Here is a 16020-nt window from a genome sequence, read left to right on the forward strand (position 1 = left end):
AGGGTGAGACCGACGAGAACACCACCGTGTACATTGATGCAGCCCAAGGGAAGGAGGAGGTGTCTTGCAGGGCGGAGAGGAATGGAGGGCTCGTCAATGCTGCCCCCGGGCACAGTCAGATATCCTTATCGAGATCCCCAACGCTGCCGTCGATCGTGATGCCGCGCGGGCTGTGAAGAAAATGAAGCCGGTGGAGGCGGCGGCGGACGTCCATGTACGAAGAGTAGTTTGACGCGGAGAAATAAATGGAATTTTAGTTCTTTTGGCTCGATCGAAGTTGATACACTGCACCAATCTATAGTTGATTGCTTATAGTTAATAGCGTTTGGGTTCCGAGTTAATTAAAATTATAATTACCAGCCATATAATATGTCTTAGTCCGCTGGCATTTATGCGTGAGCGCGGATCTTAAAGGAAGTTTCTGCACGACAATTAAAGCTGGATGGACGCGGATCACGTGCGTTTACCGTTTCTTCAGAGCATCGGACGTCGTCTCCCTCCCCACATCTCGATCTGATCCTCCGTGACCATTTCCCCCTCCTCTCTCACTCTCGCCCCCCTCTCCCTCGCGTTCTTCCTCGAAGAACCCTATCTCGTTCATCACCTTGGATCTCCCATGGCGGGGAGGTTCGGATACGGCCCCTCGTCGGTGGCCGACTCCATGACCGTGGTGAACACGCCGAGCCAGGAGCTCGCCCTAACCAACTTCGCCTACTGCGCCCCCGCGGATCTGGGCAAGTTCGCCTCGCCTGGATCCAAACACGCCCTCGTCCTGGTCGGAGACTCCGTCGTCCTCACTCTATGATATCCTTTCCCCTCTTGATCTGATCGTCCGTTCGTCTTCACGATCTTGATGCCGGAAATATGGATTGACTTCGGAAAGACTGTGTTCTGTTTGAGGTGCTCACGAGTTTGTTTGATTCTTGATCAAGAAAGCTCGAGAATGTAGATGATCGTTCTTTAAGTTTCAAGATTTTGGTTCCTTGGTATCATAGCGTTGATTCTTGTCATCAAATGTTTCTTGAATTAGCATTAGAATCTTGAATCAACATTAGGGCCGACGGTGTGAAGATGCCAATTCTGATTATGTTTCTTTTTTCCTTCTTCTTATCTGTTTTAGGGTTAAAGATTAATCTTATTCGAGTAATAAACATTGTAGCGTTCTTTTGTTTTCTATAAGACAAAGATCATTTCAACATGAACCTTAACGAAGACATACTGCTCATCAGAACATTCCGAGCAACCATATTGCTCTGAATGCCATCCAGCGTCGGCATACAAAAGTTTCATCTGGTGATCAAATCTCGGTTAGCAGGTTTGTGTTTTATCATCCAACAGTTATGTCATGGTTTAATATGTTGTGTTACCATTCATTTGCCCTGTTAAATATGCCTTCAGATTTTTACCTCCGGATAATTTTAAGCTAGCAATGCTCACACTGGAGTTGGATTTTGTAAAAGGAAGGACTAATAAGACTGAGCAAGTGAGCTTGTCATTAAATATTTTTTGTTAATCATATTTCATGCTCCAGTGCTGCTATTATCATCTGCAAACTTTGTCTATCCTGTAGTTGGATGCTGTACTTCTTGCCCAACAACTTCAAAAAAAATTTATTGACCAGGTAAAACATCTATGCTTATCTTTTAATTTGGCCTATAATTACTGACTATCATCTTCTATGATTATATCTCTTTTTGCATGAATCACAATGTTCCACCAATTTTATAAAATTTATAATTCTGCAAAATGATTGTTTCTCCTCATCTTTCTTTGTTTATTGTGCTTTAGGTGCATTTTTAAATTGAATGATTCTGCATACTGATTGTTTCTTCTCTTTTTCTTTTTTTTTCTTCTTAATTTTTGTGCTCTACTTGCGCAGAAATCCAGTACTGTTTTCTTTTCTGAGGTTATGTAAAGATTTAAAGACTTGTGTATACAATAAATTCTATCTTGGTTTAGAGGCTCTTCATGTAGATGCCTAGAACTGATCAGATCACTGTTACATTGACAGTGGTGGTCTTCATCTAATTCAGAGAGTTGCATAAACAATAGATTTTATTTTGGTTAAGAGCTCTCCATGGCAGGTGGGCCTTGGTGTCACATGTATGGCTTCTCCTTTGGCAATCAAGGTTCAAGTTAGGGAAAAGTCTCTTTGCTTGTATAGGTAACCTGTGTACATTGAGCTCATTAATTTATTTTTTGCCAGGAGCCTTGTGTAACAGGCCATTTTTGTCAAGATCTCTCCTTGTCGATGCTTAGGACCGAGTAGATTGCTTGCTGGAAGTGGTAATTTTGGTCTAATTTTAGTTGCATAGTAAAGAACTTAAGGCTTGTTAATGGCTTCAACTAGGGAACAGAAATCTAAAGAAGATTAAATTAGTTTTAGAATTTTATTAAGGACATAATAATTTTTTGGACCAAGTTTAACTTAGAGTTGTAGATCTCTGTTAGCTAGGTATGTATGTGAGTATAACTAAAATCAAGTTGTAAGTCATAATCCTTCTGGAAGTGAGCAGGATATGCATAAGGCTTCCACTAATGCATTGGTTTGGAGAGGGTTAATCTAGGTTCACTGGTGAGGTCTATGAATTAAAAATCAAAAGGAGTTGAAAGGCATGAAACTGCAAGTTCATTATTTCTTTCTTGAAGGCCTAGAGAAAGGAAGTCTTAAAATATGTTGAAAGAAACAGACTATGCCTACTTCTTTCTTTTAAATCAACATGAAAGCCAAGAATATGATAGTGAGTGACCTTCTAAAAGTCACTCTTACTTCGTTTTTTCATGCAACTCCACCATATGGTAGACCTCTCCCAGGATACAAAGAAGCAAGATGCTCATTGAAATTTAATTAGAATAAATGGAAAAACATTAATCTCTTCTGTTGCATCTATACTGTCACGCTTGTTAGGACTTTTTGTACAGAAACCAATTGTAGAATATTGTGCAAATGCTGGACCCATGCAATCTTAACGAAGGAAATAAAATTCCCATGGTTAAATTGTTTTTGACCAAAACTTTACCTAAAATAGATTGGTGTACATGTATATGTTTATGCATATGCATACATATGTGTGTGGACAGACAACTTAAAACAGGCTTGAGTATGCATGTCATGACCCAGGCCTCATAGGCTAAGTGGCTCATCAATTTCATTTGATCTAAACTATTGGTCAAAATACTTAGGTTGAAATTGATAAAAGTACACTCATCAAACCCTCATAAGCCAATCTTAATCTTACCCACTTCTAATGTAGGATTAATCGGGTTGCTATAATCTCTTCCACTCAAGGACTTGACGTCCTCATCAAGACCCAACATTGTCCAAATGAAACCTTAGCATGATGCATATGAAGCGTAGCTTAGTGGTGGCTTCACATAGTGACGAGTCCTTTTATTCTATCCACGGGTAGCATTTTCCTACTTGAGCTCCCTCACCATGCTTAAATACTTGATCAACTTTGATATCAAATGTCACAACCTGGGTCTGATAGGCTAATTGACATATCAACTTTGTTTGACCTAAACCATTGGTAAAATATTTAAGCTGAAGTTAATAGTAGTACACTCATCAGACCCTTATAAGTCAATCTTAGTTTTGTCCACTTGTGGGACTAATCGGGGTGTTGCGGTGCATATACTAATTCTCCTTGAATTAGGTTGTTTAGACAAAACTTAATTTCTTATGCTTTCGTAACATGAATGATTGGATCTTGCAAGGGGGTCTACCTAAAGTAGATTTGATTCAAATGAGTACTTCTGTAGGTCTGTCAAGTTTCATTGACTCCATGTCCTTAATTTTTTTTCTATTCTGATATATTTTGCAACTGTTTTTGTCATTTTTTGTTTGAATAACAAATTATCCAGATATATTGTATTTGGGACTTATAGTTCAGATAGGACCCTACTGGGTTAGTTTGAGTGGATGTCAAATTTCTTTAGAAAAGGTATCATGTGGTTGGTTATATTTGGGAGAATAATAACTAGTGACTTCTTTTATTATCTAATTGGAGTCCTAAGAGGATATGCTGCCAGACCTAAGTCCTCTTCTTCTTCCAGTATATCTTACTTCTCTAATCTGCGTCTCTTGCTTATTTCTTGATAATACAAATGTAGACTGAGCAAGAGGTAACCTGCTGGATATGCTTCTATGACAAAATTATAGCAACTACGTGGAACTTCTTTGCATAAAAAATCAAAACCAAATACTTGTATGAATCCAAACTGAAATCAATTTGTGACTTTTAACATCTGTATATTTGATTACCCAAATGGTTTTGTTATTCAGTTTTTCGGCAGATCTTTTTTTTTTTTGTAAGTTTATGGTGGTTATGCTTACCAAAACCGTTGATTTCAGTAAGAAAATTAAGATTTACTTATGGAACTGTTGATACTATAAGATATATAACTCATGGTTTAGTGGATCTAATTCCTTAGACTTGAGGACTGGTGAAATTATGAATTGTGTACATGATGACTCCTCATCAAACTTATTCTAATTCATACAATAGCCTTTGGTCTATATAATAGCTACCTTGCTTATGCCTAAAGTTATTTGTGGGATTTGGTATATGTGGTTTTAACTTGGAGCTATCTGATAATTGGAACACAGGCCATGACAACTGGTCAAAGAGTATCATTTGAATTTTGTGGAACAAACTATATTTTTACGGTGATTCAAGCTCTGTTAGAGGGTCAAGATGATTCCAAAGGCCTGGCCAGAGGAATGATATCCATGGAGACATATTTTGTATTTGAAGCTTCTCCAAACTCGGGCATTAAGGTTCTTTTTTATATCATCTTTATCTCCAATCTTTTAGCAATTTTGTTCTAGAAATAGTTAACACCTATTCTTCTGTATATCTGTTATCAACAATTTGCTATGGAAATTAAGCTATATGACTCTGTGTCTTGATACAGATAATTAATCAGCGTGAAGCTGCTAGTAGCAAAATCTTCCGTCACAAGGAGTTCAACCTTCAGAAGCTGGGAATTGGAGGATTAAGTGCTGAGTTCACAGAAATATTTCGAAGAGCATTTGCTTCTCGAGTTTTCCCTCCTCATGTTGTTAATAAGTAATTTCAACCTAAATTTTCCTCATAGATTCTTGAGTTAGCTATGGAGAACTCGTCAACTCTGGAATCCTTCCTGACCGTTGTGCCTTGCAGATTGGGTATTAAACATGTAAAAGGGATGCTGCTTTATGGCCCCCCTGGTACTGGCAAGACACTTATGGCTCGTCAGATCGGGAAGCTGTTGAATGGAAAGGAGCCAAAGGTTTGAACGATCTAATTATATTTTTGGGTTAATTTCTTTGTATGTTTAGAACATATGATACACCTCTCTGATTCTGTCGACATAATTAGCAAAACTCTTATGACTTCTATTGCTTAATTAGTTACAGTTAGATTTTGTTGTTAAACTATATTTCAAGTTAATTATTTATATGCTTAGAACAAATTTGTGCATCTCTTTCTGATTCTGTTGACATAATTAGTGGAAGTTCTGACTTCTCATGCTTAATTAGATACAGTGTTATAATTAGTTAAAGGTACCTTTTTATTCTATGAATTCTTTTTTATACATATTGAGTGATATATGAAAACTGTGTACCTTCATCTGCCAATAATCAATAATGATTGTCTAATGAGGTGTATTAGAAAATAGTGGTACTAAATTCGATTTGTTGTGTTGAATATACTGGATAGTGTATAGATTCAAATTAAGTGCAGTCCATCTTTTTATATACTGATTGTGGTACAGATATGTGGTGAGTTACTCTTATCAATTGCATCCAAAGAAGAACATTGATATAACAGAGTCAGTTATAGATCAAACCTGATGGGACAGTGAGTACCTGGCAATTCTCTATGAATAATTCCCAAGATTATGCAGAACAACTTGTGTCTTATTATGGATTCTTGTTTCAGGCCATAATATTTGTCATTCTGGATGTACATCCATCGAAAATCTGTCATTGCTAAATCTATTCTTTAGTACGTTTTTCAGGTCATGTAGGGTTCTTTTCTTGAATATGTCAATCCTTGAATATGAGTACAAGCATTTGCAGAAATTATACATATAATCACAAAGATAGCATAAATTGTTTGTTTAAAGTCACTTTGTAAGTTTATCAATGACATGGCTAGTATAGGGACCAGATAGCAGATGAGTAAGGAAAAGAAGAATGAGGAGAGAGAACAAAAGTTGAACCTAGAAACAAGGATTTCTTTTTCAGCTTACACCAAGTTCTTACCAGTCAATGGACGAGCATGGCACACCAGCTATGGGTTGAGAGTTTGTGTGCCAACACAGGTGGATGTGAGGAGAAGCAAGAAAAGGAACTAGAGGAAAAGAATGCTTGCTGGTGTTCTGGGCATGCTTAAACCTTCGTGTGGAACCCTAGACACTTCTCTCCAAATCTCACATGGCCGAAGTGTCAAGAAACAATTTTTTACTAGTTTGATTAAAACATGTAATTTCAGTCAAATAGGGTAGTTTGCATAGTGGTGTCCTCAAACCTGAATGTACAGGCTTGATAACAAAATCTTGCAAAACAGATATTCTCCCCCAAAAAAGCTGATAAAGTAAGCATTTCTTCTTTGAATTGAAGGTGTCAGATAGCTTGGCTAGTAAACACTTTGATATTTTATTGCAAGGTCTTGGGCTCAAATTCCATCTTCATCACTTACCCTTTACAAAAGAAAAAAAAATCTCTTAAATTTGAAGTATTCTCAGATATTTAGATACTAAGAGATGGATAGAGTTCAACTTATCTTAGTTCTTATCCCCAAATTGTCTTTTATAATGATTTTTAAATATGAGTATGGATATGTGATATATACACATTTAAAATTGAATTCAGGCCTCACTTTGATTTGTATTTTGAACTCCCCATGTTAATAATGGGAATGGCTAGAAGTGGTAATGAAACTAAGGGTCCCACATTTATATAAGGCAAGAAAACTATTTAGTATTGCTTATGGATATAAAAAGGGACCTAGGTGTCATATTTCATGGTTAGTTTTCTTGTTGTTCTTGTTTTAATTGAAACTGACTGTTAAGTTACCAGTAAGCGTTAAGGTTTGTGGTTTCTGTTTCAGTTTGGTTCTTATGATCTTTTTGGTTTTCATGTTTTCAATAGTATTGTGGCAAATGTATGTTGTTTCAAATAAAATGTTCAATACATTCTTTGTGCATGATTTATGGATTATATATCATTGTTTGAGTCGTGAAGTCTAGCATTTGTAGTATAATGACTTTACTCATGAAGTTCAGATCTATAATCAATTTATTATACATAGAGAGAAAATCCAATTAAGCAAAAAAAATTGACCAAGCATGAACTAAATTTGTAAGAATGGGTACTGAGGCTTGAAATTTCATAAATCTGCACAAGAGGAAAAGATTAAATTGCTTATTAGACTTATGTGTCTTTCACATCATATAAACACCAAAGTAAGCAATGAAGCTAAAATTCTCATTAAGGGTGAGCCACATGCTGCTTGAAATCCTTCAGATCTAAACATCAGTTAGAAGATCTTCCCCTTAGGAAGTCTGGATGTGATTTTCATTATCTAATAAACACGAAAATGATAGCTAAGGATAAAAAGTTTGATCCAAACTCAGATGAGTTTAAGTGAGAAGTATAACTTGATAATCAAAAGATTAACAGATCCATTTTCAAATATTGTTGTTTGGTGTTGTTCAATCAAGTTTCTTTACATCCAACATTCTCATTAAGAAAACAATCATCAGCATATGGTTCTCTAGTTTTATCGCAATTACAAGTTCATCCTCAAACAATCTGTAACTTATTTTAGTCGGTGATCTCTTACTGTTAAACTTCAGCTTCTTAAGGCTGAAAATTTTCTTTAAAATTCAGATTGTTAATGGCCCTGAAGTCTTAAGCAAATATGTTGGAGAAACAGAGAAAAATGTGAGAGACCTATTTGCTGATGCTGAGAATGACCAGAGAACTCAAGGTATACAACTTTCACTAATTTGATTGAGTGTCATATCTATGATGTGGTTTGATGTCCCTCCAGTACTTACTGTATTTGATTGTTTCCAGGTGATCAGAGTGATTTACATGTCATCATATTTGATGAAATTGATGCCATCTGTAAGGTAGATACATTCTAGTAATTGTCTTATCGAAAAATACAACTTCTTGATCACTTGCAAAGCTTCATATCTGACATGATCAAAATTTATATTACTGAATTTTTGCAATTTCAGTTGTTATCTTCTTTAGCAGCTTCTTGTTAGAGATCTTTGCCACAATCTGACTCATCTAGTGCTGTTGTTGATGTTTAAAACCAATCAAATGAACTTTTAATTCATATAATGTTCCAGTAACATGCTTAATGTATCTGATTGTGGTAAAAAACTATCTACATCACATCAACTTGTTGGAGCTTCTTGTGGGCCTGTGGCTATGTCTTATTCAGGGAAAACTAAGGTGTAATTAACTATGTAGTTGTGACTCAGGGGAACCTCTCCCAGTGTAGTCCATCTGATATAAATAATTGGAAATGCTAACCATAGGAGTTGATATAACTAGCTCCTAGAGAAGACCTCAATGTGGCTTGAACCTTTTTGATAAACTTGCTTTATATAAAATTGAATCAGAACATTTTTTTTTAAAGTATATTTTGTTACTTATTTTTCAAATATTGTAAATGCAGTCAAGAGGGTCCACTAGGGATGGTACTGGAGTTCATGATAGCATTGTCAACCAGCTCCTCACAAAGGTAAAATTTTCCAAGGGTTATGTAATATCTAACAGCTCAGGACTGAATGCTAACCGAATGTTTTTTCATTTTAGATAGACGGCGTTGAGTCATTAAACAATGTATTGCTTATTGGAATGACCAATAGGAAGGATTTACTGGATGAAGCCCTGCTAAGGTCTGTTCTTCAGCTTGCAGTTGCTTGATTTTTGGAATATTTTTTAAATTTTATCGCCTTTACTTGCTGGCACCCCTGTGCAGTTTATTTTGGTATATGATAATCAGATTCTATACTCATCATTTGATGTTCCCTCTTTGTAGACCTGGACGCTTGGAGGTTCATGTTGAAATCAATCTCCCTGATGAGAATGGTCGTTTCCAAATTCTTCAAATACATACTAATAAAATGAAAGAAAATTCTTTTCTTGCACCTGATGTTAGCCTTCAAGAGCTTGGTATGTACTTCTCCCATTGCTTTTTGGTTTCTATATGCTTGGAGTCAGTCCTTACTACCTGAATTTTACTTCTTTAAAACAGTATGAAATAAGTTGTTTTTGGATTATTCATGAACATTTCAATTTTTTTTAAAGAATTGGATTTTAGAAAATTGTTATTTAACTAATAATAGTATGATAATATTGTTGACATTACAATGTCCTTTTCTAACATTTAAAAGTTTTCCTTTTATGGAATAAGGATAAGTTGGTTGCTAGAAAAATTGAGTCCTTCACAACGATCATACAGATTCATATGTATCAGTCGAGGAGATCCACAGAGATCCTTGGATCAGAGATTGTCTCATTGGGAAGAGACAACTGCTTATTATTTTTTTAGAAATTTAGCCTACAAGTTGGATCCTTATTTATATTCTACCTTTTATCTACAAGATTAGGCGTAGCTTGAATGAGGGTTAAATTGCTGTTATAGGCTTCACTATGGTAATTTTTCAGCACATTGGAAATGTATACCAGTGGTCATTCATCTAGAAGTTCTAGAGTACAAGAGTATATTTAGTGTACTGTGGTTAAAAAGTAGTCCAATTTGTCATCTGCAAATCTCTCACAACTCTCACTTCTGGGGTCTTATTTTATCTATCATATAACCTTCCAATCTGGACACAGCCATCCCCCTCCAAAGCTGATCTTCCTCAGCACCACATTGACCTAGCAGTTGTCTCCATCCATCCCAAACAACTTTCACGACTTCGTAGTCCTGGGACATCTTTTCTTCATTCCTCTCTTTGGCTGTGCAAACCACCATCTTATACCACCTGAGCTGCTTCCTCTTACATTTCAGAATGCTTTCTTTGAACCCCTTTGCCTGCTTCCTACAAGCGTTCTGCCATTGTTGATACTCCTTCCACTGTTCAGCCATTTTTGCTGTCACTCTACATCCAAAATGAAACTTGCTGGCCCTTCACCAACATGTTTTAACAAGACATGAAAATAAATCAATATTAGATTTTAAGATGAGATGCAGTAGAAAAAGGGTGTCATTGCTTAATATGTTGTGTAATCCTTCATGCTAACAGTATTCATGGTGATTAAGGTTTATGAGGGCCTTTAAGTTGGTGAGTATGTTTTCTGTGATGCGTGTAACCTAAATAAATGGAACAGCATGCTGAAACACTTGTGCTGTGTTTCTTATAGTGCTTAACCATGGCACTCTAATTATTGGAGTGGGAAGTGTTACTGGCAGGGTGCAGATGTAATTAGATCGGAAAATATATGATTCAGAATGTAATTATTGATAAGGGAGCATGTGTATCATAGGATCAAGAAAACATAGGGTGTGAAATGAAATTTTTCTTAATTTTATGCTTAGTAAATTGCATAGTTATAGGTATATAATTAATTGGAGGCAAACCTCTGTATACACATTTTTTAGATTTAGATACTCTGAAATTGCACCCTTCTTTTCCTTTGTCTTTTTCATCAAATAGGATAATTTTGATGATTGATAAATAAGCATAAACTGGCAGATCTTCTGAATGAATGAATGATGTTATTGTTACAGCAAATATTTTGTTGCTAATGGAATTTTTCATGTCTAAATGCAGCCGCACGTACAAAAAACTTCAGTGGAGCTGAACTGGAAGGTGTCGTTAAAAGTGCAGTCTCATTTGCCTTGAATCGACAAATAAGCATGGATGATTTAACTAAACCTTTGGATGAGGAGAGCATAAAAGTTACCATGGATGATTTCCTGCATGCTCTTCAAGAGATTATCCCTGCATTTGGAGCATCCACAGATGATCTTGAACGATGCAGGTATGGTCAAGTTCGCATTGTATTTTCATTAAACTGACACACAATCCTTACAATAAAGTTATTTCTATCTTAATATTACTTCATGGTGTCAGAAAGCATACATCCATCAAACTATTTTGATTTTCAAGTAGTTTCCATTTTTAGTGGGGAATTTGTGTTGCCTACTCATGGTTTTAATCTAGAATGTATATGGTAGATTTTTTTGCATGTCAGATAATGGTCTAGAACTTCAGAAAGAGTGGAAGTACTCAGGGCTTAAAAACAGAGTAGAAACTACCAGTGAATGCTACTGTATGTGTTGATAAGTCGTCTCTAATGATTTTAAGTAGTGACGACTCCTAGAAATCTGACTTTGTTCTTTGAAGTGTACCATGTGCTAGTTGCCCTGTACCTAAGTGCATACTTAATTTAATAATAGGTCCGTCAAAGTAGTTATGTTAAAAGGAGTATATTCTCGACAACTCTAGCATACATTCCAAAAGAACGTATTGGATAATTATGTCAATGACCATTGTCAAATCAAATTCTCAAGTTCTCTTTATCTTCCGTGACTATATCTTAAAAACATTGTGGTTGTGTACCTTATCTGTTTTACTTTCTGGTTGTCTTGGCTTTTCTTTTTGTGTTGGTTGTGTACCATATCCTTTTGTGGTTGTGTACCATATCTTTTTGTCTGGCTGTGTAAACCTGAATCTTTAATTGGATACTGCACCTGATTTAATGGTGGGGATCAGCCCCTCAAAATGAGAATTATTACTTTCTAGATGCTAAGCTTCTTCTTTTGTTTCTTTCTCACTAGTGCTATTTTGCTTTACCGGATGATAGATTGAAATCTTCTTTTGCTCCTGAGTCAGTTCTCAGTTATGTCACTGATAAATATGAAAACAACATCACTTCAGAAACAAAATTGCAAGAGCTTCCTTAGCTGTTAAAGACTATTGTGATGTTTCTTGACTACTTTGAAGAATTGATTCATACGAAATGATGTTTCTGATACTTTTTAAAGGATGACTATTCATGTATTTTTCCTGGCTTATTTTTGCTTTTTGTTCATCTGTTAGACATCAATTGGATCTCCATTTTCTCTTGCTAATGGAATATTAATTCAGTATGTAAATGACATGCAGGCTTAATAAAATTGTTGACTGTGGTAAGAGACACATGCTCATCCGTGAAAGAGCTATGCTTCTTGTGGAGCAAGTCAAAGTAAGCCAGGGTAGCCCACTTGTTACATGCCTTTTGGAAGGTCCAAGTGGCAGGTAAGTTTACAAAACGTGTTTCCTAAAACAATAAATCTGACTGCTTAGTAAATTATATTTATGATAACTCTTTGATTTCAGTGGCAAAACTGCAATGGCAGCCACTATTGGTATTGAAAGCGACTTCCCATTTGTCAAAATTGTAAGTTCTTATATTTCTGATGATGACAGAACCTTGGTGGATTCTTCATTCTAATGATCAACAACTGTTGTGATATAGATATCCGCAGAAACAATGATTGGTCTCAGTGAAGGAAGCAAATGCGCACAAATTGTTAAGGTTTGTTAGGCTTAGCTTAGTTTTCAAGTAATCAAATTCTTATCTAACATTTGATCTGTATGTTCTTCTAAATTTGCTCAAATTATATCTTTGGTGGACATCACTGAGACTTAATAAGTTACCATCATGCTGAGTCTTTGAGAACTTGTCTTTCAAGCCTATTCATTAGCAGCTGCCGCCTGAGACTTAATAATTTTTTCTTTACTAAACTACTTATGCAGGTTTTTGAGGATGCTTATAAATCACAACTAAGCATCATAATTCTTGATGATATCGAGAGGTAACTGCTAACTCATTCTAATTTCTCTTTGCTCTAGATTTCTCATAGCATTTGAACACACCGGTCATCGCTCCTAAAAGGAGTGTTTTATATAATAACTGATTCTTGACTAACCTCTATTCACATTATGGAAAGTACCCTTGTCTAAAAGGCTTGTTCTCTTGGTTTGCATCCATGTTCTGGTTAATCTATTGTGGCTTGTCACTTTTTTATTGTGCAATGCTTCAGGTTATTAGAGTATGTAGCTATCGGACCACGGTTTTCAAATTTGATATCACAGACATTATTGGTCCTTCTGAAGCGGCTTCCTCCGAAGGTTCTCTTCTGTTACTCTGTCTAAATTGCTCCTTAAACTCACTTAGTAGCAAAAATAATGATGAGGAAGAAAGAAACCTATGATGTGTATGTTAGATGACACATAATTGTATAAATATTAGTGACCTATATGTTATCTCCTTTAGTTTTTTTCACAGAATTGCTCATTGTTCTTGCTCCATGTGTTATGTATCTCTTTAGTGACCTATATGTTGTCTCCTTTATGTATCTCTTTTGTTGGTTGTTCACACAAGATATCCATTTAGAAATCACATGCTGAAAAATGTTGATTGTTTTACATCTTATGATGTCTAATTAATCTTCAGGGTAAGAGCATGCTGGTTATTGGAACAACAAGCGAGGTGGGCTTTCTGGAGTCGCTCGGTATATGTGATGCATTCTCTGTCACATATCATGTTCCTAAACTGAACAGGGAAGACGCAAAGAAGGTAGGCATCGTGCAGTCAGATTATTTGTTTCTTGTTGGTATATAGTTAAACTTCTGGTGTGCCAAAGGCGAGGTTTTGAATTCCTCTCGATCATTTGTTACAATAATGATTCTGAAGTTAAAAAATTAACAGATGCACCAGTTACATACTTAATTGAGGATTGAGTAGTAGTAGGATAAATGCGCCTCTTGCCTAGCGGCTTCAGAATCCAATCTCTTTGAGAAACTTACAACATATGATTTTGTGCTTTGTTGAATATGTATGGTTATCATTGCTACACTAGTGTCTTTCCTTTAAGGTATATATAGTTGTCTTCTAAATGTGCCAAAGTACTTGATTTCTACCATGACTTTCTAAATGTGCCAATGATGGCTCACTAATTGCCCTTTCTACTACGAGTGAGAACTGTGAATATTTAACCTGTATTAACCTTTCTGCAGGTGCTGCAAGGGCTCAATGTATTTGCTGAACATGATCTTGACTTTGCAGTTAAAGAACTGAATGATGTAAGTAACCATTATAGAAATGAAAAATTCTCTCTGCATCCTCTCTCCAGTTTCTCTGTCCAATGGTTATACTGAATTATATTGTTAGATTAGCGATCCCTATGGTAACATTTTGCCTGCTCATAATTGGAATTATTGATCTTTGTTGTACATGTGTTACTGTTTCAGATTTCAATCAAGAAGTTGTACATGCTCGTGGAGATGGCTGCACAAGGCCCCTATGGAAAAAGTGCAGAGGCTATTCGTTCCGGAAAAGAGAAGATTGATCTTAATCATTTCTTTGATATCTTGCGGGACATTTCTTCAGACAACTATTGAGTTGAACCGGATCACAGACGCACTAACAAAAATATTCATGTTTGGTTTTCCTACGTGAGTTTTCCATCTTTATTTTGCCCCTTTATTTATTTTTCCATGATGGATGGAGCTTTTTCATGGTCAGTTATAGTGGTCATTTTTTTCGGTTTTGCTTTTGGTGCCATCGCCGGCGTGGCATATTTCTTGAGGCGTAATGAGATGGCTGCAATCTAAACTGGAGCTTTGGATTCTAGATTTTATTTTGCTTCTAGTGGTTGGGCATGAACGTTATATTGCAGATTTGTGTAGTTTGGGTCCGCATGTGCAGGTCGAAGAGTTCGTAGTGACATTCTGTACAGAGCTGAAACTTCACTAGTTCCTCACAAGCTATACAAATGAATAATCAGGTTGATCAAAATGTTACTACGAACTGAACTCTTCCAGAAGAAGAGGTGGTTATTATTTAGAAATAAGAAAGAACTTATAGTGATCAGAATGAGTTGATTAATTGCAGATACATTCGACCAGAAGAGTTAGTGGTGACTTTCAGAGCCGCAGTAGTAACTCAAAGGTTCCATATTATTTAAAGGAAAAAAAAAGAGTCAGCCGACACAAGAAACCCGGGGTTTTTACAAAAAAAAAAAAAAAAATCATCAACTTTATTTGTGCGACATATTCTCAGGCAGAAATGTGCACCTACTAAATGTAGCAGGCAGACGTATTTTCGCCAATAACAGATTTCGAACCCCCCCAACAAAAGTAAACTCACAGGTGCAGCGCGTTCCGTAGAAATGTGTGCCAAAAAAAAAACACAAAACAAAACAAAGGTGGTGGGAAGACAAAGCTTCGAGCCCCTACCATGGTGGTTATTATTTACATTAAAAAAAAATGTGTTCATATTGGTGCGATGCGTTCGAGTAGACGTGTGTGTACCACACAAAGGAGATAGGAAGGGGCGACAGACAGAGCAATCAACTTTAGTTGTGTGACATGTTCAGGTTGAAATGTATGCCCACAAAGCTAGTTTGAAGACATTCTCACCGACGACAACAGCAACCACAAACCCAATGGATGGTTATTATTTGTAAACAATTAAAGAAGGATTCACTGACAAAAATGATTTAACTTTGTGTGACGCATTCACCGACAAAAAATTAAAGAAGGTGGCAGGAAGACCGTTTCGCCAACAAGTTTCCGTGAGCCCAACAAGAAACTCAAGGGGTGATTATTATTTACACAAAAAGGATCAAGAAGGGTCACCAAAAAAAGCCGATCAACTTTATTTGCGTGACACATTCAGACAAAAATGTGTGCCCAGATGTGATGGGCACACGGTTTTCGTTCGTAAGAAAATCTTTGGGTGGTTATTATTTACACACAAAAGATCGAGAAGGACTAGCCAACAAAGACAATCAACTTTGTTTGAGTGACTCGTTCGAGCAGAAATGTACGCCCGCCCTAGGAGGAGGTAGGAAGACCTTAACGTCAAGATCACCGACACCCAAAGGATGATTGTTATTCACATAAAAAAAGATCAAAAAGGATCGATCGACTTTTATTTGTGTGAAGCAAGCATTCAGGCAACAAATATATGCCATGAAGGTGGCCAGGAAGACCTTTTTGCTAGCAACG

The 16020-nt window shown here is 36.3% G+C and overlaps 1 protein-coding gene across 1 annotated transcript; it reads left to right on the plus strand.

Moving 5' to 3' along the window:
* The first annotated feature begins 497 nt into the window (after positions 1 to 497).
* LOC135620012 (vesicle-fusing ATPase-like) lies at positions 498 to 14641 on the plus strand. Its single transcript, XM_065122583.1, has 21 exons — positions 498 to 804; positions 1220 to 1315; positions 1399 to 1483; positions 1571 to 1621; positions 4610 to 4780; positions 4918 to 5072; positions 5166 to 5274; positions 7883 to 7982; positions 8072 to 8127; positions 8688 to 8753; positions 8828 to 8910; positions 9054 to 9187; positions 10792 to 11002; positions 12130 to 12261; positions 12343 to 12403; positions 12482 to 12541; positions 12763 to 12821; positions 13050 to 13137; positions 13463 to 13585; positions 14026 to 14091; positions 14260 to 14641. Exons 1-21 carry the CDS (start codon positions 617 to 619, stop codon positions 14407 to 14409), a joined length of 2244 nt encoding a protein of 747 aa, XP_064978655.1. The 5' UTR covers positions 498 to 616; the 3' UTR covers positions 14410 to 14641.
* Positions 14642 to 16020: the final 1379 nt, after the last annotated feature.

Source organism: Musa acuminata, chromosome BXJ2-8 (assembly GCF_036884655.1).
Source record: "Musa acuminata AAA Group cultivar baxijiao chromosome BXJ2-8, Cavendish_Baxijiao_AAA, whole genome shotgun sequence".
Classification (NCBI taxonomy): Eukaryota; Viridiplantae; Streptophyta; class Magnoliopsida; order Zingiberales; family Musaceae; genus Musa; species Musa acuminata.